At 42.2% G+C, this 22,130-nt stretch overlaps 1 protein-coding gene across 3 annotated transcripts in view; it reads right to left on the bottom strand.

The window, feature by feature from the left end:
* Positions 1–22,130, bottom strand: part of adkb (adenosine kinase b) — a 125,195-nt gene that overhangs the window by 32,555 nt on the left and 70,510 nt on the right. For all 3 annotated transcript variants that reach the window (XM_013911705.1, XM_005736381.1, XM_005736383.1), the window contains one exon: positions 5,388–5,558. In XM_013911705.1, coding sequence (XP_013767159.1) covers positions 5,388–5,558 — 171 coding nt within the window. The remainder of the gene's footprint in view (positions 1–5,387; positions 5,559–22,130) is intronic.

Genomic DNA, 22,130 nt, shown 5'->3' with positions numbered 1-22,130 from the left:
TATATATATATTAAACAAAAGATCTACTTTAATCCGCTGTCAGTGTGAAATGAACATCTAGCATTTATGTAACCTGATGAAACATGAGACTCAGGAGGAAATGACTGATGCAATTAAAGCAAAGTACACACGACAATTAAGGAAATTCAACAGTGCCAACATTTACATATTTTTTTTAAATCCAAGAATGTTTAATGTGATTTCTTATCCCCAGCTGCATGTAATAGTGATTATAGTAGTGAGAGAAGAAGAAGAAAAAGAAAACAATTGATTTCAATTGTCTTGGGTCTTGGGGAGGGCGGATGTATGAGGTAGTATTCAGGAAAAGAAAAAGAAAAAAGAAATAAGTAAAAAGAGCAAAAATAAAAGCAAGGCAGCCTTTGCATTTAGCCAATCATCACAGCTAATGCGGCTATGACTCATCATACAACTCACTGACTGTACGTCACACTGAGGGTCAATGTACTCTGGCGCTGAACGAAAGGCATGTGACTCATCACAGAAATAGCACATTAAATTAAAATTCAGTTGTGAAAGACACAAAGGAGAGCGGCAGCTAATACTTCATGTCTTTTCCTCCAATGACACATTGTGATTGTTCCGCTTCGCCGGCTTTAGAGATGGTTCTGTGTTCATCCTCCCAGTTGGCCTGTGGGGCCTTGTGAATAAACACATAGAGGTTAATGTCTCATGTTCTCCCCCCACCACCACCACCCTCGTTCTCTGCAGACAGCTCTGACAGGAGAGGAGAGAGAGAAGAGCCTAAAAGGAAAGCTGTTTCAGTAACACGCTAATCTGACTCTCGCATCTCTTTGTTTTAGGCAGTAGACGGCATATTTTCCCCAAGCTACTGTTGAGAAGCACATCTCGAGTCTGCTGTGGGTGAGCTGTCAAGGGGAAACTCTTTTTCCTATTCTTTTTTTTCTTTTTCCTCTTTTTTTGTGCAAAAAAAACACCCATCAATACCCTAAGGGCCCTTTAGTGAACTTGCCATCACCTACACATACTGACAGCAGAGAGCACGTACTTCCACAGTCCCGCATACGTCACTGAGGTGATAAACAGCCACGGGTCTCACCACAGAGATAAGGCTTCCAAGCAGTCTATCAAACAAACAAAGCCAGATGACGAATCTAGAGAGATGTTAAGAAATGACGCCGTATTGCCCATGTATCTCCTCTGCCACCCTTTTTTTCCATTCACACATTGACAGACAGACACACACACACTATATACATATATATATATATATATACACGTACACACTTGTACATCTACTTTAGTGTGTCCTGGAAAAATCATTAGAGATCCCCCTTTCCACCCCATGCACACACAAATACGCACAATGCATGTAGATGGAGAAAAATAGGGCTGAGAGCCAAAAGACCTGAGGGGCTTTTCATGACAATAACCTTCTGCGGAGTTGCTTGTATCCCTCCACCTAGATCACTGAGAGGTGCTGAAGGATGGATGGGAAAATAAGCAAGATAACCATACAAAATATTAGGCGAGGAACATTCGCACAAAGTACAGAGGAGGAAGAAATCCATGTCATTTTGCTCTCATGGCCTGGAGAGATGGCAGGCTAAATGCTCTTTTAAAACAGCTTGAACATTGAAATGATGATGGCTCCTTTTGCCTCGGCGAAGCACATTAATACATAGCCGAACGCCATTTCCACTTTTGTTAAATGGCTCACCTATTGAGTATTCAATTACAATGGCTGTCTCTCGTTTGGAAGACGGGGCTGGGACCCATATAAATAAGCTCCCTCTGAGTGTGGAGGTGCAGAATGCATTGGACAGCAATGGAAAGCATGCGGAGCTCCTGTATGGGGGTGGTATATAATGTTAATGGCTGAGAAGTGAGGAGGTTGTTCGGTACTGGCTGTGGGGCAAAAAACTAAGCACATCATCTGCAGCACTGTTTTATTAAGGAAGCGCATTTTTAAAACATTCTGACAGGGGAAAGAGAAGCCGAAGCACACGGACTGATCTAAATTGAGAAAGCCGTGAATCCTGGCTAAAAGAAATATCAGTCAGGGTGAATAATTCAGCCTTGATTAATCGTTCCATTTGTCTATGATATGCCTAAAATGCCACAATACAAATCCACCAGTAATGGTCCAGTCCTCCCTCCCCCCCCATTGTGTGGTTTATCTCTCATGCTCAAATAGCAAAAGCAAATTGTGGCTAATTTTATCGGCGAATCCACTGGCATGTGGTTTTTCCAGCGGTAATGATTCCCTCATTCGGGCCTAATTAACTGCGGCCATTAAATGGAGGGAAATGTAATGCCCTGGGTTCCATGTCAGGTAGTCAGAGGAGGACAGCACAGGAGGACTCAATTAGGCCGGTGCTGTTCCCAGGTTATCACACGACATGTTTGCCAATTAAGAGAAGTAGCGTCTGATGTCTATGCGCCTCTGCCGGCACCACCTCCGAGGTCCTGCCAACGCAGAAACCGCACTGCCCCCCCCCTCCTCCTCCTCCACCTCCCCTCAGCAGTGAAGGAACAGACACTACACTATGCCCCAAAAAGGCAGTAATTACAGGATGGATGGGAGACTGTTATATAAGCACGAGGCTGCCGATAGAGCAGGCAGGGCCTGCTGATGCCAGGTTTAAAACAAGTACCAGCAGGATCGAGTTATAGCAGAATTACCCAGGGTAGACTCAAACACAGACACATTTCAACATCAGAAGCTGGCAGGAGAGAAAAAACAAAACAAGAGAAGAAACAGAGGCTATTGACATGTTTTGAAGTCTGCCGTGTTGCAAAACTGTTTGGGAATTTAAAAATGATTAAACGTGAGTTGTGATCTGGCTGAAATAAGTTCCCAGTCGTGGAAAAATAAGGTGGCAATCAAAAACGATCTCGCTCAAATTTATTACATGTCATTTTCAAAACATGAGATCTTACAGCTGCTTTAAACATTTTTTTCCCCAAGTGAGACGAGCTCTGTATCGTGACTCAGTAAGTGTGGGAGAGGAAGGCAGAGACAAGCAGACACATTAGCCTTCCCTTATGGCACATTCTGCAAGGCTATAGGAGTCAGCCTGCATGATCCTGACTGTCACTGACTTGTTATGAAAGCATCGCGGGCTGAGGGTTATCCATCACATTGGGGGGTGGAAGCTGGGGCGAGAGGACGGCCGGGGGGGCTGGAAGGGGCAAGCGTGGGCGAGGCGGCTCTGTTGCCTGTCACTCACCATGCACCACTGCATGACCGGCAACCTTGTCTGGCTTGTGCACAATGGGAGGTCTGGGGCTCGACTGTATGAGCAGTCATTCCCCCCTCCCAGCAGCCAATACAGAGGTGAGGGGGTGGGGGAGCCAAAAGGAGTCAAAACACTCTGGACAGGCATTAGTCCTATACAGACCCTTGAAGACCTCACTGCTTGAGGCGGCTGAGCAGTTAATCAGCCCTCTGTTTCTTTTCACTGAAACTCTTATTTTGGTGTTCTTAGCCAGGTTCAATTTCTGAAAGCGAGCCCTGACAGAGTCTCCGAAAGATAATCTACTTCAACAAACATACATTGCAATTATCCGGAGTCATTAAATCGTAATGACTGGAGGTGTGAGCAAACTTCTTAAACAAACAGTTACAGTACCACCCACTAGAAAATACATAACGCTTGCAAAATGTACAGCACGGTTTAAGGAGACAGAATCGTTCCTCACAGCAATTAGGAAGCAAGAGAGAGAGAGGTGCATATGTAAAAGGGAGGTCTTATGTTGGGAATGGAAAAGAGGGGAAAAAAGCTGAAGTCAGCAATGGCAATAAATCCTCAAATGCTGAGCAGTTCCTTCCAGCTCTGTCCCGGTCTGCAGACCCCATCTCTAACCTGAAGACAGGGCTCTGTTTAGTAACTTTAGCAGTGGGGAGGCAAGTTCAGCCCAGTGAACATCCACTCCACTTCCCTCTGCTTTGCGCCCGCCCCCAAAGGTGCAGTTTGTCCTCAGAGTTAAGCTCGTCTGCTCTGTTAGAGGATACTTCCCAGCAGCAGCACACTCTGTGACCACAGCTTGACCTCAAATCATCTACTCGCTTCCACAAAGCGGAGAAAAATCGATAGATCAACTGGGATGGAATGGTGACGCAAGTGAGATGATTGATTAACGCGCTCGGTTTTATTCATCTCTTAATGGTGAGCGAGAAGTGAGACGTTAAATGGATACTGAGGAGAGCAATAAGTGGAATCAAAGGTCGGACACAGCCCTTTGATTTTACTTTAAACATGGCGACATATGAAGCACTCAGACAGGACGAACCCCCAGCGAGAGAAAACACAGAAGTGCGATAAACAGGTGTTATAGTTCATTGAATAACACTAAACTGTTTAAGCAGAAAAAAAGGTTAAGTAAATAAATGATTGATATCTCCACACTTTCATATCTGAGTGTTTAAGAACATAGGTAGTTTATGTATAATATCTATATTGAGAGTATTATACTTCAGTTTTTGTTCATTCAATGCGACTGTACTAAATCTGACACATGCTGTGTGTACAAATGGTGAGACAAAAAGGCTAAATGCGCAATGTTAGCGTGACTATGCATAAAGCGGAATGATTGCACATTTTTATCGACTAAAAAACAAGAAATTGTTGCACAAGGTAAAATTATACATACAGGCTCAAATATATACCCCTACTAATATTTGGTTGAATCTTCCTTAGCAAACTGAACCTCAACCAGATGCTTTTGCTGACCCTCAACAAGCTTCTGGCTTAATTCTGGCTAGATATTTCACTGCTCAAGTTCCTCTAAATTGGTTGGTTTCTTGGTTTGGACCTAAGTTTTAAGCATAGTCCACAAATTTTCAATAGGGTTGAGGTCAAGGCGTGTGGAAGCCAATTCCCGATGGTTAATGTTAGCCTGCTTTATCCATTTGAGTTTGGGATCATTGTCCTTTTGGAAAATCTGATTGCCACCTAGCTGTTGATTTGAGGTCACATTGAAGGATTTGGAGGTAATCCAAGCTGTCATACTTACTGTTACAATGGTGACCATATTAAACCTGGCTAAAGTTCCACCTTATGAGGTCAGCATTTATTCAGGTAACGTCTGTGAACCTAAATCTCAGGCTTCAGACTGCTCTACATACTCCCCATGTATGACGTCAAAGAGAAGAGGGACATCCTTACTATGGAAATCTCATTCAGGAGCAGCAGCTGTGCACTTGTAAACCTGCTGTTCACATCTCTTGTTTGCAAAGTGCAGCCAATCAAAAGAAAGGAAGAGGGAAAAGCAGCTAAATCAGCTTGTCTCAAAGCCAAATATAAGAATTTGTCAATTTCAATTGTAAAATTTGCAAGAACAAATAGAATAAGCTGGAAATATCTGTCCTAAAGAGGCTTGAATGCACGTCTCGTTTCACTTACCGTCTCGTTGCCGAACAAGATGTCGACATAAGGCATAACCTTCATCAAGGGCTCTTTAAAGAATTGGCTGATGAATGGTGCCGAGAGGTTCATGCAAAAAATTTTGTTCTTATCGGAAGCGTGTCTTGCCACCTTGACGATCGACTCCGGGGACACAGTGAGGAAAAAACCCTGAAACAAGAGAAAATATTTACTACATTATAATTTTGTGGGTTTGACTGACATCAGCTAAATCAAACAAATTAATCTGTACAGTGCCTCCGTACAGGCAGAATTATCAGTGTTTTGACAACGGTACATAGGCCCAGAAATGACTGAGCTGTAACGGGCTCCTGTGAACTGAAACACTTCCAACAGCTAATTTGTAGGTTTTGGATTCTGACGAGGTAGTTTTAGGGTGACACGGCTTGATAATCTTGAAATAACATAGCAGCCAAAGGGCAGGAAAAGGAAAAAAAGAAACTGCAGTGCTCAAACACTTATCTGAAATGGTTTCTTAGAACATAAGCGGAGCAACAAAGAAGAGGAAAAAGGACAGGAAAAAATCCATCCAGGACAAAGCCTGTGGCTGAGCTCCAAGGCTTGTACTGGAGGAAGCAACATGCACATATCCGATGATAGGGCGAACAAAAGTCTTGTCTGGACTCTCCTTACTTGGAAACAAGAGAGGCAGGCCCACTCATTGTGTGAATGAATACAAATCAGGTAAGAAAACACCTTTGTGTTTCAGGTGGAAACCTGAAGCGAGACTCTCCTGCAAGCCACACAAAAACACTCCTCCTTTGATACTGATCTTCTTAACCTTGTTTTTCAGCAACAAGCTGCTCTGTAAAACCACTGTGTCACAATAGGGGCAAAGGGGAGAAGGAGGGGGGGGCAAGTTTCAGCTCAGTGATACATTTAATCTTGCTGAAAAGCTTCCATTGTAGACTACAGTGCAGTTCTCATTAAAGCACTATGACATTTGCAGCAATAGAGGAGCGACCTCTATGAAAAAGAACAGGGTATAATACCAGTGAATAGAGGGTGACTGTGTAGTCAATCAAATGTACAAGGCATTACAATGCAGCCGTGCTGAGGTGAATTTTTTTTATTATGCATTCATGTGTCATTCTGCTCTCTGGCCAGACATTTTTGTTCCTCTGATGAGCTTGTACGTCCTGCGGGCGTTTTTCTCGGGGGGAAAAAGTCTTCAGGTTGAGGCTCAGGTCATCCTGTGGTTGCTGGGTCACAGTACCATCTGTCGAAGACTAAAAAGGTGTTTTCAATGGGTCCGCCGGCACAAAAAGAACTCACTCTGGGCTAATGGCCCATCACTGACCCTGACATTTTTCTTTTGCGGTGTGCCAGTGTGTCAGAGGAAGGGGAGATTGTTTTCTGACACAAATGGTCTTTTTTGGTAGTTGAAAATAAACTGTCATGGTTACCGTAATGTTAACGCTGATCAAAGGCCCGTGGCTCGATCAAATATCCCGAGGGGTGGTGAACTTTAAAAGCCAGCTTCTCTAATCACACACTGGCTCTGTGTAATTTACTTCTAACCTCAGTACCACTGCCAGTGCTATTGCATTAAACTGCTCAGAAATGCAGCAGATTAAGTGATGTTTGAGTGGATTATAAGCTTGAAATACTAAAAAAAATAATTTATTCATATTTAAACCTTCAAGTCCATTTTGGTGCTTTGGATAAACTTTGACCTCAATGCATTATGTTAATTGTCTAATTAGCACGATATGTTTATTAATATGTTATTAATGCTATACAGTTTTACTAACAGACATCTGGTTAGGATGTTTCAGAGAAGAGATGTTTCACGGGCTATGAACAGCACCTCAGTATGTGAATGTAAACAAACACATAGGAGGAAGAATAGGTGACAGGGACACATTGAGAAGATGACAGCCAGGAGGAGAAAGAAGGCTTCACTAAAGGGTGAAGGGTGACTACTGGCATGAACTTTGTTTAACTGGGTGTCTGCATAGGCATTTTTATTTCTGAGAAAAAGCTATTAGTATACTAGTCTGGTAAAAAGTGTAATGTTTATGTAAATTATTTATTACTTTGGGTAACAGTATATATTACTGTTACATGCACACACAGGTAGATCCTAGGGTCCTTGCAGGTTCTGATCTGCCTAGCCCCCACCTAGCAATGGGCGAAAATGACTCACTTTTTTTGCATTTCTGTACCTAAAACGTTCTAAAAACATATAATTTTTCATTTCAATGCAATAACATCTCATTTATACACACAAAAGCTGATATATGCATGCCTTGCAACCATTTAGCAATAGGCTAAAATGACCCCTTTTTGTGATATTTGTTTTATGCATGGGCATGTAAAGCAATCCTTGTGAATTAAAAGCTCAATCTGTGGAGGCTTTATTTTCCACTCTTGACTACCAAACTCACTCTTCAAAGAGCTGTAGCATCCTTAGTCTTAAGCATGCGATTTAGCTTGGAACACAGTAGCCCCTTCCTCCTATTGTTATTCAAACCTCCTATTTACGAGGGGCAGCCAATCAGAAGAAAGATGGCTTAAAGAGAGATTGGCTTTAACAAAGTTAAGCTGAGAATCAGTATAAGATAATTAAGGGTTATTTTAAACTATGGCTCTTAAAAGCTTCTCTAGCTCAAAAATAAGAACAAGTGGCTCTGAAAAGATCAGTCAGATAGAGAGTGAATGGAAAATACATCAGACCACCCTCCTGAAAAAAGGAATTAAATGATAGACACACAGACAGATAGATGATCTAACTCCGCTCCAAACTACAGGAACCCTGCAAAACAGTCCAACATAAACTATAATAAAGTAAAGCAAAGGGAAATAAAGAGTTTTTATGTAGTCTTTTAACATCTGTCAAAAAACTCAGCTTTGAAGCACAAAAATCCACTTAAAATATTATATAGTGTACATTATATTGCAGGAATCCTGCTCATAAAAACCATGTAGGTCGTTTCTTCCAAACGACACACCAATCTTGTGGCTTGCGGGGAGAAAAAGTCAGACTTTGAGGCATGCAAAATTCCAGTTATCATCAGTAGTCTGTGCTGACTACGCAACGGGAGAAGTTAAGTCTTTAACACTGCGACGCAGATCGTGTATCACGAATACCAGATCTAGTTTCCCAGGTGTCAGAGAGCTCTGTGAAGTGGGGTGACTATCACATTTCCAGGTCAAGATGATCAAAGTGCTGGGTACACTTCGTACAAATTCCACCCAGGCACAACATTCAATAAAGCCTTCAGAAATGCATTTTCCTGGCAGACAATAATGCAGAGCGATGTTTGGCCATGTCAAGTGGTAATTTGAGGGAAGAGCTGGAAAGGCACAGCATCCATTTTCAATGTTTACGCTAAAAAGAGGAATGACTTACACTTTAGGCAGAGAAAGAAAATGTCTAAATGCTACTCTGAGATGAAATTAGTGGTAATCTAACCATAGAGGTCCTAACCAGCAGCAGCAGCAGCACGCTATCACACTTCCTCTGCATTGTATCAGTGTTTTCCCTGGGGCTGCTCACATCTGAAAAGCTGGGTGTGATGGATGGCATGGTGTCACTGGGCTTAAAATAAAAGTGGACATCTGAAGGGTAAAAATGATCTATTTTGGGAAGGGCATTTTCATTTGCGCCAGCAACAGAGGTGGTCATGGAAAAGAAAAAGCTTCTTTTTTTTAGGTCTAATTTAATTCTGCAGGAATAAGGGGGAGTGTTCAAAGTAGTGTGTCGTGAAGGTTTTATTTGACACTTCCTATTACTCAGGAATGATGGAAAGAATTTAAACTATCACCACCTCAGTGAAAAGAGTAATTACGTCCATGGCAATTGCGCTAAATTTAATCAAATCTCCAGATCTTAGTTTTATTTATAAAACCACTAATCACAGATTTGTAGAGGATTTTCTCAATATTTCCATATGTATGAAATGAGCATATCCAATGTGTAAAAGGTTTCTTGTAGTGATAAACACAAAGAAATGCTAACATTGCTGTCGCCTGCTGCCCTAGAGATCTTTGTTACATCTTTTATCTCACCACTTCACAGTTTAGCTTCACTTAAAAGGCCAAAGTTAAATTTTCCAGGTACAGCAGGCAGCTGTTATGATATTTTGACTGCCAAGCAACAAATGGCAGAGAAACAATATTAGCAACTAGCTGCTGGTGTAAACACATATGTCCCTCAGGAAGTGGTGGACCAATATTAAATAGAACATACACTGCATTGCCAAGAGTATACGCTCACCCATCCAAATCACTGGATTCAGGTGATTCAATCACTTCAATGGGCCACAACAGTGAGCTGTTAGTTGTACTGTAACTAAGTGGAAGTGACTGGGAACAACAGCAATTCAGCCATGCAGTGGTAGGCCATGTAAAATCACAGAGTGGGGTCAGCAGATGCTGAGTTCGCCAGCTTTCTGCAGAGTCAGTCACTACAGACCTCCACACTTCACGTGGTCTTCAGATTAGCTCAAGAACAATGCATAGAGAGCTTCATGGAATGGGCTTCATGGCTGGGCAGCTGCATCCAAGCCTTACATCCCCAAATGCAATTTAAGTGTTGGATGCAGTGGTGCAAAGCATGCTGCCACTGGACTCTAAAGCAGTGGAGAAGTGTTCCCTGGAGTGATGAATAATACCTCTCTATCGGGCAGCCAATGCAATCACAAGCTAGTTTTCAGTGCAGTTCCCTCTGGGAACAGTCATTGTTCTGGCCAACCAGTTGGGCAATATGTATTGTTCCCAAGCAATTGGAAGTTGCCAGGAAATCGCTGACGTGATTGCTCGTTGCACATCTCTTTGGAAGTGGTGGTCACATGGTCCACCCAGGCTATGGCTAGATCTCAAAAGCAGTTGTTTGCAAATACGGTCATCGCATGAACTTCTATATTTTCCCCCCCACTGCGATCCTTTGTGGCTAACAGAAGAGCTTGTGCGCTGTGCTTGAAAATACAAATCATTATTCTAGCTGTGTGCCTTCACCCTGTTTAGCACAATGTCACACTAGCCGACTACAAACCACATCATCGCTCTGATACACTGCTCACAGTTTGTGATCTTGCTGCTCGATTTCTATCTATTACCCAAACACGAGCAGCGGTTTCACATGCTTTTCTTTTTTCCTAGTTTCAGCAGAGGGCGGCCTAATGTGACTTGAGACCCTCAATTCAAGTAAAGAAAAGCTTCAATCACACAAAAAGTCTATCGTGCCATCAGAATAAAAACCTGAGAGTCCTCTTTGAGCTGCCAAATGTAAAGAGTAGACAAGAATGGAGTTAAAGTGTAGAGCTGGAGAGACATTTGACAACTAAGAGCAGCTACAAGACTGCAGCATTCGACTAAGACCTGCATGAAATCAGACACAGCAGCACGATTTCAATTTTTAAAAAACTTTTTTTGGCATTTACTCCAGCGATACATAACCTTTTTCATAGCAAAGCCCTGCAAGCTAACCTCCAGTGTTTCAAAAGACTCCCAGGCCATGCTATCCCTGTCATTATCATAGACAGCCCCTCCCCCAATCACGCTCTCTGGTGCACAGGGTTCATTACACAGAATTAGATGTCACACAGATCAGAGCGCCCGTGATGCCACACAGTGCTCTCCTCCTCTGTTATCTCTGTAAAGCACCGTTGCGAGGTGGATCGATAGCTGAGGTTTGGAGCTTCATTAGCTCAGTATGACTCCATCTCCATCAAGACACCTCTGGCATGCTACGCTAGTGTCGCGAGCTATATTTTACTCCCCGATCGTGAAGGTCGTGCTGTTTTACACACAAACACACGGGGGACAAACAAGGCCTTTCACACCTACTGTGCTGTGGGGTAGTGGAGCTGTGGGTGAATCTGTGTTAGGCTCTGGCTCAATAGACAGGAGAAAGAATGATGACAAATAAACAGAGGTAAGTGATTAATGGTGTCACAAAGTGCCTTGAGTGGAGGGGGAAAAAATTACAAGGATGAAAAGAGCTAATTTAAGGCTTTTCATTTCAAAGGAAAATGAGCGCTACAAAACAACTGGGATTTTCACAATGCTAATGATGTTTTGTTTGCATTGAAACGGCCAGTTGGTTTCATTTGGAAGCAAGTTCAATTAAACCAACAGAGAAGATAAATGTGTAACAACCTCACAACATGATTGAGCATTCACCGCCCTTTTAGGATGTTTGATCTGACTGCGAGGCAATTCAGGCGCGCTGATAGCATCTGCCTCTTCTTCTTCTCTTCCATTAAGAATCATGTTCTGGTGAAGCTTATCAGACATCTAGGAATTCATTCACTTCTTCTGAGGGAGGCTGGAGGGAGGCCAACTGTACTGGAAACAGAAGGGAGGGCCCGTCTCTCTAAAGGACGCTTGGAGATGAGGAAAAGGGGGCTATCATGTCAGCCGGCATCCCCGGGGCAACATAAATGTGCCACGAATGCTGGTCTTAACAACTGGGCAGAGACATCGCTTACTGACTCCTGCAGGATTTATTCCTAAAACATTTTCTCTGGTTTAAATATTACTCAATTTTTAAGCTGGTGGATATTTTTCCCTGATGTTAAACAGGTCTCTTGAGGTATTTGTGAAATATAGAGATGCTAGAAGCTAGAAGGTCAGAACCAAATATACTCGGTCATCTTCATCACACAATAAAGCCAACATCTGACGGGAGGGTGTGTCACACCACAAGCCTGTATAACCATCAGAGGCAGCAAAGACTAAGGTAGTAGCTAAAAAAAAAGGAGAAAGAGGAGGTTTTAACCTCAAGTTTAGGTTAAGGTTCGCTGGCATCACAACACTGGAACAATTGGTTTGATACAAGCGGTATCTCACTAAAAGTAATTCAAGATCAGCTTCAGGGTCTCTTCAGATGGCTGCCTTTTGCTCTCCCGTTAAGCTCTGCAGTTTCAAAAATGTGTTGGCCAGGGGAAAAGGCCAACTTGAGCAGGGGAGCAGGATGCCAAGGAATGTACTTAAGATCTAAAACAGACAAGATTTAAAGCCAAGAGCATTTAAATGCCAGTACTAATCCACAGAATAATTCACTGCATAGCACAAAATGACTCTCCCTTACAGATACCATATGGCACCTATACGAAGGCAAAAAATATGGCAGGAGAGACGCTTCCCTCTGTTAAAGCTGCGCTGTCTATGTGATGAAAGAGAGAACCGAGCTCCTCTGTCTCTCACTTCCACTTGCATAGCAAGTCTATATATTTTACCCTCTCTGGTTCCCACTGTTGTTCTTGCCTCCATCATTGGGAGATTAGCCCAGAACAAACTGTTTGGTTTGCAGGGAGTTAAAATTTGCTAATGCATACACTCTCAAGTGTCCTTGTCTGCCACACTGCACTTAATTAGCATTTTAGTGTGAACAGTTTCTCTCTCCTCCAGTACCTCTGAAGAGGAAACATCACTCTGGCTCACACAAAACCACACATGAAAGTTGGGCTCCTGTAGTTTCTTTCGCGACTCGAGAACAGGACGGGGAATGGAAAAGAGAGTTAGTGGGGGTCGATGGAAAAATGGGATAAAAGTCTGCCATCTGAAAACAGATGTTGGGGCTCCAGAGTTGTCTCTTCTGAAGGGGCTTGAAAGGACGTATTAATATATGGGTCAGATGTATAAAGCTGAGGTTCAGTGTCTGAGCGTCGACACTGCGCAGGGGTTTCCAGTTTCAGTGACTCGGAGGTTGTGCACAGACAGAAACTAAATCTCCACAGACATTCCTGCTGCCGGGAAGTGAACATTTCCAAATGTACCACTCTTGTGGATGTAAATGAATTAGTGCACTTAACTCGAACACAAAAAAACGAAGAACCGAGGAGACAATCTTTCACTGTTCAGAGTCCAGTGAAAGCTAGCGCACCAGGTTGGAAAATTACAGGTAATTGCTGAAGCCATTGAATCCAGTTTGGTTTTGGTTGAAAGACTAAAATAACAAAGCTCTGATTGCTGAAAAGACAAGGGCAGGGAGCTTGGAGGCCCCATTGCTAAGAGTTAATTTGATACATATTTCTCCCTCTTGAAATGTCTGAGGTACTGGCAAGAGACGACGAAAAGAAGAAAAAAAACTGAGTGAGAGAGAGGGTGAGACCCCCGCTCTCCCTGCAAATACTATCCATCTGCCATATTACATTTAACCAGCATGAGAAGCTAAGGGAGCGCCCTTGCACAATATTGTGTGAAGGCTGTCAAACTCAATGCAGGAGCTCGGTGCCCACTGCTCAGAGCTGAGGACACAGGGCCGCTTAAATTCAGTCTAATAATAACTTCTGACTGTGTGCTTAGCACCAGGAGAACATGTGGTGGGAAAAAAGAGCTTTTAATTATTCATGGCTGCTTAAAAAACTAAAAAAAATGAAGAAAAAAAACCATCTAATTGAAACTGTGATATGATGACCCCGTGAGAAAAACACCAACAGTTTCCAGCCTACCTTTTTGAACAGTTTTTGCCTAATAAACAAATCAGAGTTATTCAAAATGAGCAGAGTAAGTTGGAAGCTGGAGGAGAAGCAAATAAAAATCCTGTCTAGAGAACATATTTTCTAAAGCGTCAGATTTTAGATGATTTCCAGTAATTTTATTGACATTTCAAAATATATTTCAATATTTATTCTTTAAACTCAAGTGACTTCTGCACTTTTTGCACTTTTATTAAGACTTTAAGCAAGTGGCCAACTTCAGGGCTGATGTGGAAAAGCCAAAACCTGTGACTCTTCTAATGGCTCAGTCACACTGTGGTAAACAACAGGACAACAAACTTCCATCTGCAATGAAAAATCATGGTTGCCTGGTGCATGCATTGCTGTCGGAGACTGAAAAGTAGCTGGGTGACCTCACTTGGTGGGAGACGACCTGTCTCCAAATAATCGTCATCGACTCACTCATCTGCCTGCGCCCCTGGGAGTTCAGGGTGCTAGTCTACTCTTTACATCACTTCCTCCATTCCCACACCATTACTCTAGACCAATCATTTTATTGCCTACCTTTAGTGCTCTTCTGTCATTCTGACTATCATCCGTACGACTTGCTTCCCTCCTCTCCACCTCACCCTTGTCACTCACATCTAAGCCTCCATCTTCATCTACACCACCACCAGTGTGCAGACTCTGGGAGGTCTAATCCTAATTCCTATCACTGCCTGACTCCTTTCTGCAATGACGATTCATTGGAGTCTAATTGCAAAACAGGTTAGTAATCAAAGTTTGCAGTCAAGTAAGTAAGTTAGTAAGTTAGTAAGTCAACCTTCCAAATGATCTTCTCCCTATTGAAGTGGTTGTGTTCTGGTTATATTCCTATATAAAGGCAGTTTTGCTGAGCACCTGTGTCCCATTCAATTGCAAACTAATAGCACACTGACTCCGTCTTGTGTTGCCGTTTTATTGTTTTCTTAATGCACCGAAATTGCTTTGAAGATGACTGCTAGTGGCTGCGGACATGATCCTCATCCTCGGAGCAAGTGCAGTCGACTTGATCGCAAGTTGACTGCACGTGGTCGCAATAATTTCTGTCGTGCTACCTAGTGTGACAGTAACATAGTAGCTGATTGTAACTGGCTCCAAAAATGAGTCAATCGCCCACACTGCGTAACTGAAATGACTTAAATTAATTTGACTAAAAGAAACAAAACATGGAAGAGAACTATAATCAAACCAATGCTGCAAATAATAATTAATTTCCTTACTGATTAATTATTCAGTGGGCAATAAATCAAATATGCTTTCCTCGAAATTCTATATCCACAACTTTAAAGTAATAAACTCGTAGCAAGAGCTGAGTATCATCAGACCACTGTGACAAACCCGGTGCTAACACTCAGTACTGGTAATGCTACAGCACTAAAATCAAGTTCAGAAGAAATCAATTGCCTGGAGGCAAGAAGTGTGAACTTTCATACCCTAAGCCCAATTTCCTTGAAAGTGGAGGTTCTAAATCAAATCAAGTCGAGCCAATGCACCATGGAATTATGCAAAAAATGACAAAGCTATACGAAGTGACAACTAGGAAGAAATACTGCCAAGGCTAAGAAACTTCTGAGCTTGTTTATTCACTCCACATGTTTTTTATCTTTCTTGTGCCGAGACGCTACAAGTCAGCTCCGATCGGCTCTGTTTATATTTAAACCATGAGGGAGAAATATCGAATGCGCATAGATGACGTAAACATGCATGTAAGGAAAGGGGGGGCACTCATCTGAAGTTTACTATACTCGTACATGCAAGAATAAAATCTTTAAAGGCTCATGATGCTATGGGGTTTTGATTTTTAAGAGAAGGGGGTCAGTTTCAGCTACAACTTCACTGCTGCCGAGTGGAGAGTGCTTCACTACCTGAGCACGATAATCACGCTCCGTGGAAATTATCTCAGCGGGCGAAAAAAAGTGAAAAACACTGAAGGAGCTTTTAACTTTTTTAAGTAAATGCAATAATACCATTAAAAGTTCTTGTATTTATAATCTGTCTGGGAGCCATTTTCAAAGTTATTCCTCTCCATTGCTTTAAATGGACATTTTCCTTCCTCAAAGCACTGAAATATTAGTATTGTAGGGTACTAAGAGCTTCTTGCACTTGAGAACAGCATCTCGGGCTAAGATGGATATAATGACAGCCAGAAAATGAGCCTTTCTTAAGCTGCAAACAAAACCTTAAAATCCCCAAATTCAGATGCTACTGGTAGGCGTCGGCATCGCTTGCCAAAAGTAACGGGGTGAAGAAAATGTGTTAGATGTTAAATTACAATTGTCCAGAGGCATTCGCATGCTGCTCGGCTTTGATAATTCTGACTGAGAGACTTATTAGTCGCAGTGTGTTTGATATTACCTCTCTGTAGGACAAGATGACTAATGCATATCAGTGACTTATTTCAAGGAGATATACTGGATTATAGAAGGTTAAACCAGTGATATTTTAATCTGGGGCTAAATAAAAATGAGCCTAAAAATTAGTTGCCATTGTCACCGGGCGACTCAGACCTAAAAGGTTTTTCATGCCTCGTGTGTGCATTATGAGTGCTTCTAGATCTTTGGGATATTTAATCCTATATTGGCTTTGGTATTAATAACATTTACAGCTGTTTTGGTTTTGTTCACTCAAAAATAATAATATGCATTAAAAAACATTTCCATGCATTGCCGGAGTGCAAATACTAGCAGCAGGAATGCACCGAGATAAACAGTTGGTAAAAACAGTTGGATGGCAAAGCACAACGAGATGATGTGAGAAAAGTACTATTTAAATCTCAGATGAACAAAAGTACAATTTGCATTTTCTTTCACTGACCTTCAGTTAAAATTAGAGCTACATTTGGATGGGTGCTTTGCTACAGATCTAATGCTTTTTCCTGATGCAATTTTTGCAACTCTCCAGCACAGCCGATGTTTTAATCAAGTTTGTTTCCACTGCACTGTCTCGCTTTTTGCTTTTATTAAGACATCAACTTTCTCACCTCAGTGTCGAAAAACATTCTCGCTGTATTTTGAATTTTACTTTGTAAAATGTATTTATTTATTTTTAAATGGATGTAAATGCACTTTTTTCTCTCTAATCTCTGTTTTCTCCACATAACAAACACTCAAATATATTGTTAATTTCATCTCATTTCTCATGTTTTATCCAAGTAACCCTAGCTCACTAATAAAAATGCACATGTTATGGACTCCACACCCAGGGTTGGCACTTGCCATATGAGCTGAACAGCCAACTAACATGGACAGGGAGACACTGGGCTCAAGTTGCTTTGTAATCTCCAGAGGTTATAGACTAAAATGCACCACCTAGAGTAGGGCTGTTCGATATAACGATATATATCGGATGACGATATAAAAACGTCTATCGTTTCATTTTACGCTATCGTTTGTTTCGTGGTGTCGCAAAATAAACTGTTTACGGAAATATTTTTTCATCGTTTTGATGGCCACTGTAGTGGCTATATTCATTTCTTAAAGTTCTCTCTTTCTCTTATATAACCACACTACAGACAGACAAGCGCCTGTTTTTATGCGTTGTGGTTAGCAACAACGACGGTAACAGCGTCGCGTGTCTGCTTGTTTATGTTCCACATAAACCTTTCACAATAAAGCTCAAGATCCTGTTGAGACTTTTCAAAATAAACTGAATCACGTGAAAGAGCAGATTATTTACGGATGAGAAGTAAAAAAGAGCCGCCAGGTGCTAAAAAATAAACCTTAGACTCAAACGTTAGAACAGGCTTTTCCCCGCAGCACGCCGTGTAATAAATACTCACAAAGAAAACGGCGGCCATAACAACTTATGTCTAAAAATGTATAGTTTCATGCATCGGTTAAAACACTGGACTCCAGCTACACGACGCGCAGCTGGAAACACTTCCCGCAAGTCGAGCTGCCCGAGATTCACAGAATTTACAGAAAATGTTACATTTTTGTGATTTATATTGTTATCGGGACGATAGAATTCTTATATCGGGATATGAGATTTTGGTCATATCGCACAGCCCTAACCTAGAGTCAATTCTACCCACCTTTACATATCAAATTTAAGAATAAACAAACGACTTTAAACCAAAATCATGAGCCGGTATGCATTATTGTAACTAAACACGCATAATACACCCATACAGAAATACACTTGTCTCGGTTAAGGTCGGAGTTCATGATTCAACAATAAGGAAGAGACTGGGCAAAAATGGCATCCATGAGAGACTTCCAAGGTGAAAAATACCTCTCATACCAACAGTCAAACACGGTGGTGGTAGTATTATGTTTGGCGCTGCTCTGCTACTATCTGCTCTCTACCAGAAAATCCCAAAGGAAACCATCAGTTTGGGTCCTGAAGCTGAAGGTTATGCAGCAGGACACTGGACAGTTTAGGTCTGGAAAGGCCAGGTTAAAGTCTGGATTCAAATCCAATTGTGATGCTTTGGCACGACCTTAAACAGGCCGTTCATGCTCGAAAACCCTCCAGTGTGGCTATATTCGAACATTTCAGCAAAGAAGAACGTGCCAAAATTCCTCCACAACAATGTGAAAAACGTGTTACCAGTTGTTGTAAAAATGTAGAAATCAGCAAGGGGGAATATATATTTTGCAACACCATAATTGCAAAATTATTAACAGATACAATAACTTGAGAATCCATTTGTTAAAGTTAACCCACAGAGTCAGTTTTAGTCTCTAACAAACCACATCCCAACTAATTTACTTCGATAAGTAACAAACCGAGAACTCGTAGTTGTGGTGACAAAGTAAAAGCCTTTACATTATAAACCTCTTCAGCCAAGATAGCAGAGAAGGCCAGTCACTCTCCGGCCGGATTTATTATGACGAGAGCCTCTCAGACAGACAGAGAGTCAGCCTCGGCTTCTACAACCACCATCCATTTTTCTAAAATTTCAAAGTGCTTGAGATTTCTAAGTGGAGCAGTCTAAATGAAACACATGGGACGTGGAGTGCAATATGTGTGAATCCTCTCTCAATAATGTGCCCATACGTGCCAGTGTTTGGCGACTGGAGGATCCTTCTCTTTAAAGAAACAAAGAAACATTAACAAAAAAAAATGTGGTATCTAACGTGTCAGTCTGGTTGAAAAGTATCCATTACTTAATATACACCCACACTTCTCAGAGCTGAGCTGCAACATGAAAAATTACCACTTAAGGGAAAAATAAACGTATAAAGCTGGTCTGAGGAGCAGGAGGTGGAAGGTTGCCTTCTAATTGCTGGAGGGGAGAGAAACCATGTTAGAGTAAACAAAGTCTGATCGATGGTGGGGATTATATCAGAAAGAGCCTTTGGCCTTTGGCCAAGACGAGCAAACACACTGGTCTCTGTCTCCGCTACAGATGGAAAAAATTGCCAAGGCAAGAAGCTGGAGAGTTAAAAGCATTATATTTCACAGGGGTGGGGGTGGTGGAGGGGCAGACAGAGAGTAGTACAATGCCAGATATGACATGTAGCCAACTATATCATGTCTTGGCTATTTGTATCAGACAGAAATGCCAGTAGATAAGAGAGCAGTGTTGTGAGTGTTATGGAAGGCTGTTCCGGCTGGAGGCTTAGCTTTAGGTCAGGCTATACTCCCACAGCGCTGCAGTGTTGTGTGTGAAACCTCTCAATCACCGCACGCACAAGTTCAACGCGCTGTTAGCTGGTCACGGCCGGGGAGAAATGTGTTCTGTACACTCTCGGCTTCAATGTGGCAATTGCAATTCACATAAGCCACTTAAGGAAATCTGCAGCAGGAGAGAAAAAGGTATAGAACTGAGAGGGGGGGGGGCTTACGAGTTACTCGAGTCTTTTAAAGACCGAGGCTCGTCATCGGGTCGGGTTTCCTTTTTTTTTTCTTTTCCATCAAGTCTTCTAAATGAGTTCACTTCATTGCTTTTAACCTCCTTTAAAGGTATTAAGTGTGAAAATAACATAATTAATCACTTGTGCCTGTAACATGTTTAATTTCAAGATGTAATATGAGCAAAAGTGCTTTTCTATTTAAAAAAAAAAAGCATGTGCAAAATTTAAGCTATTCTGCCTGGGATGTCATTCAGTGCAAAACGAATACTAATGACTTTTGAATCCATTCAGTGACTCGCTTCAATTTGTGATTTATATTAATAGCCCGTGTATTGCTTTCTCCACATCCAACAGTGCCGTGTTCTGCTAAATTTCACCATAATATTCATGTCGATAAACAGGTGACGACTTGGAGAAAGGGCTGATTATATTTGCTAATCCCCAAAGAAATTAGGCGAGATTGATGAATGCGTGCATATACTCCACACAAAGCCTAGGGAGTCTCTAAAAGCTGTTACCATGGTGGTATCCCATTAGAATAACAAACATTTCCCCTGGATGTTTAACATCGCTTCCCAGTGAGCAAAGCCCTCCCTAAACCTCCCCTCTCTCTCACTCTCTCTCAAGCACCTGCCTTCACATTTTCCACTTCTAAAATTCCACCAGCCGCCTGGAAAAAAAAAAGGGAAGGGAAGGGTGAAATATGAAATACAGTTAGGAGAAAACTTGAGTGCCAAAAAAAGGACTTTTCTTCAAACCCGTAATAACTTTCCATGGGAATAAGTAGAAACTTAAAAAGAATAACACTTCCCCTTGATTTTCTACTTCTACCACTTTTTTAAGCAGGCAGTGAATTTCCTGGAGTGATAAGGGCTTAGCCAATGTAATCCTCAGAGGACCCTTCTCTGGCATGCCAGGAATCAAGAAACCTTTCCTCTCCCTCTCAAAAAAAAAAAAAAAAAAAAAGACAGAGAGGGAGAGAGAGAGGCGGCAACAGTAGGTTTGGGAACAAGGAGGAGAGGCAGCCAGCATGCCATCTCCCGCACATGCTGGCGAATGCAAATTAGCATGTGTGGAAAGAGCAGCCGGACTCGCCTCAGCTGGAGATCAACGGAGGAATATTGATATGACAATGCAAGGAGCTTCCCTGACACAGACAGCAGGGGCCACTGAGGATGCTCTAATTGGCCTCATGCAAAGAAAAGGGTGGGATTGGCAGGGCTGTGGGGGCAGCCATAAATGTTTCACAGAGATTGATTCATTATCAGTTTGCTCAACAGGCTGGGTGGGCCTCGTAAAAGTGTTACATCTTCAACTGGTAGCATGTAAGTCACTGGCACCGCGACAGGACAGAATATATCATCCTGACCTTTCACTTCAGATATTGAAATGAGAGCCTGAAACATGACTTGCCACACCGCAGGACTACCACTCTTGCATTTCAAAATTGCAGACTGCAGAAGGCTAGTGCGATGATAGGTGACAGCGCGAGGGAAAACATTAATAATTTACCAACGCCTCCTCTGTCAGGATGTGCGGCGCTATGATGTGCTTTTTTCCCCCCTTACGTTAGACGGCAAAGCTGGCGGGGCAAGTTTGAGGTGTAAATATTCTTTTTGATTAAGATCCTACTACATTGTCGTGAGGGGGAAAAAAAGCAGGCCTAAAAAGTTTGACAAATTAACCAATTTCCTGAGTTTTGTAACTTCTGGTTTGCATTACTGCCCAATTAACGGCTTCTGTATCATTAACACTTACGCGCACAACACCAACCTCTACGACTGCTACACGAGCGCTCGTAAAGATTTACAGCCAAACTCTCTTCCGTCTTTTAATGTGGTTAAACAAGTCATTTTCTGCCCAGTGATAAATGTGCCCAAATTATTCAATATCCCCGCAAAAAAATAAAAAATAAATAAACGTGTGTGTTAAAAAAGAACCGAAGGCTTCACAGGCACGCTGATCACTGGAAGCCATTTAAGAGCCGTGAGAAAGGCAGTTGAGCATCTCAGCTTCTCGCTGGGTGGTTGGTTACATGTGGCTGACACATTTGCATCTTCAAAAGATGCACACAGACAACCTCAATATGTGTCAGAATGTCTGGGCGGCATGTGGAAAACCCCGTCCTGCCTCTGAAGAGGTTTCCTCCCCCCTCTCAAAGACTATACGACATCTCGTTGTCCTTTATCTGTCAAGCAGTTGCTTCGAAAAAAGTGAACTGTAAACACGTTGCTTGGACTGGATGCACAGAAAGCAGTTGCTGCGTGCGCTGCGGCGCTGTCTGCTCTCTGCACTAAAACCAAAAAAGACGCTGCAGGAAACACCAAATCAGGAGCCATTACACAGCAACAAATATGACAGGAACAGTGCCTCGCATTATTTGAGCTCCAAGACTCATTCACTCAGTGTCTCTTCCAATGAGCGTGAACAATGCAAGCAGAGTGTGCATTGTGCTGCAGAGCAGGAGACTGTTCCTCTGAATTGGGGGT

Source organism: Pundamilia nyererei, unplaced genomic scaffold, assembly GCF_000239375.1.
Source record: "Pundamilia nyererei isolate P.nyererei 1_Seehausen unplaced genomic scaffold, PunNye1.0 scaffold00069, whole genome shotgun sequence".
Classification (NCBI taxonomy): Eukaryota; Metazoa; Chordata; class Actinopteri; order Cichliformes; family Cichlidae; genus Pundamilia; species Pundamilia nyererei.
Note: the sequence above shows the minus strand (reverse complement) of the source record. Positions and strands in the feature narration are given on the sequence as shown.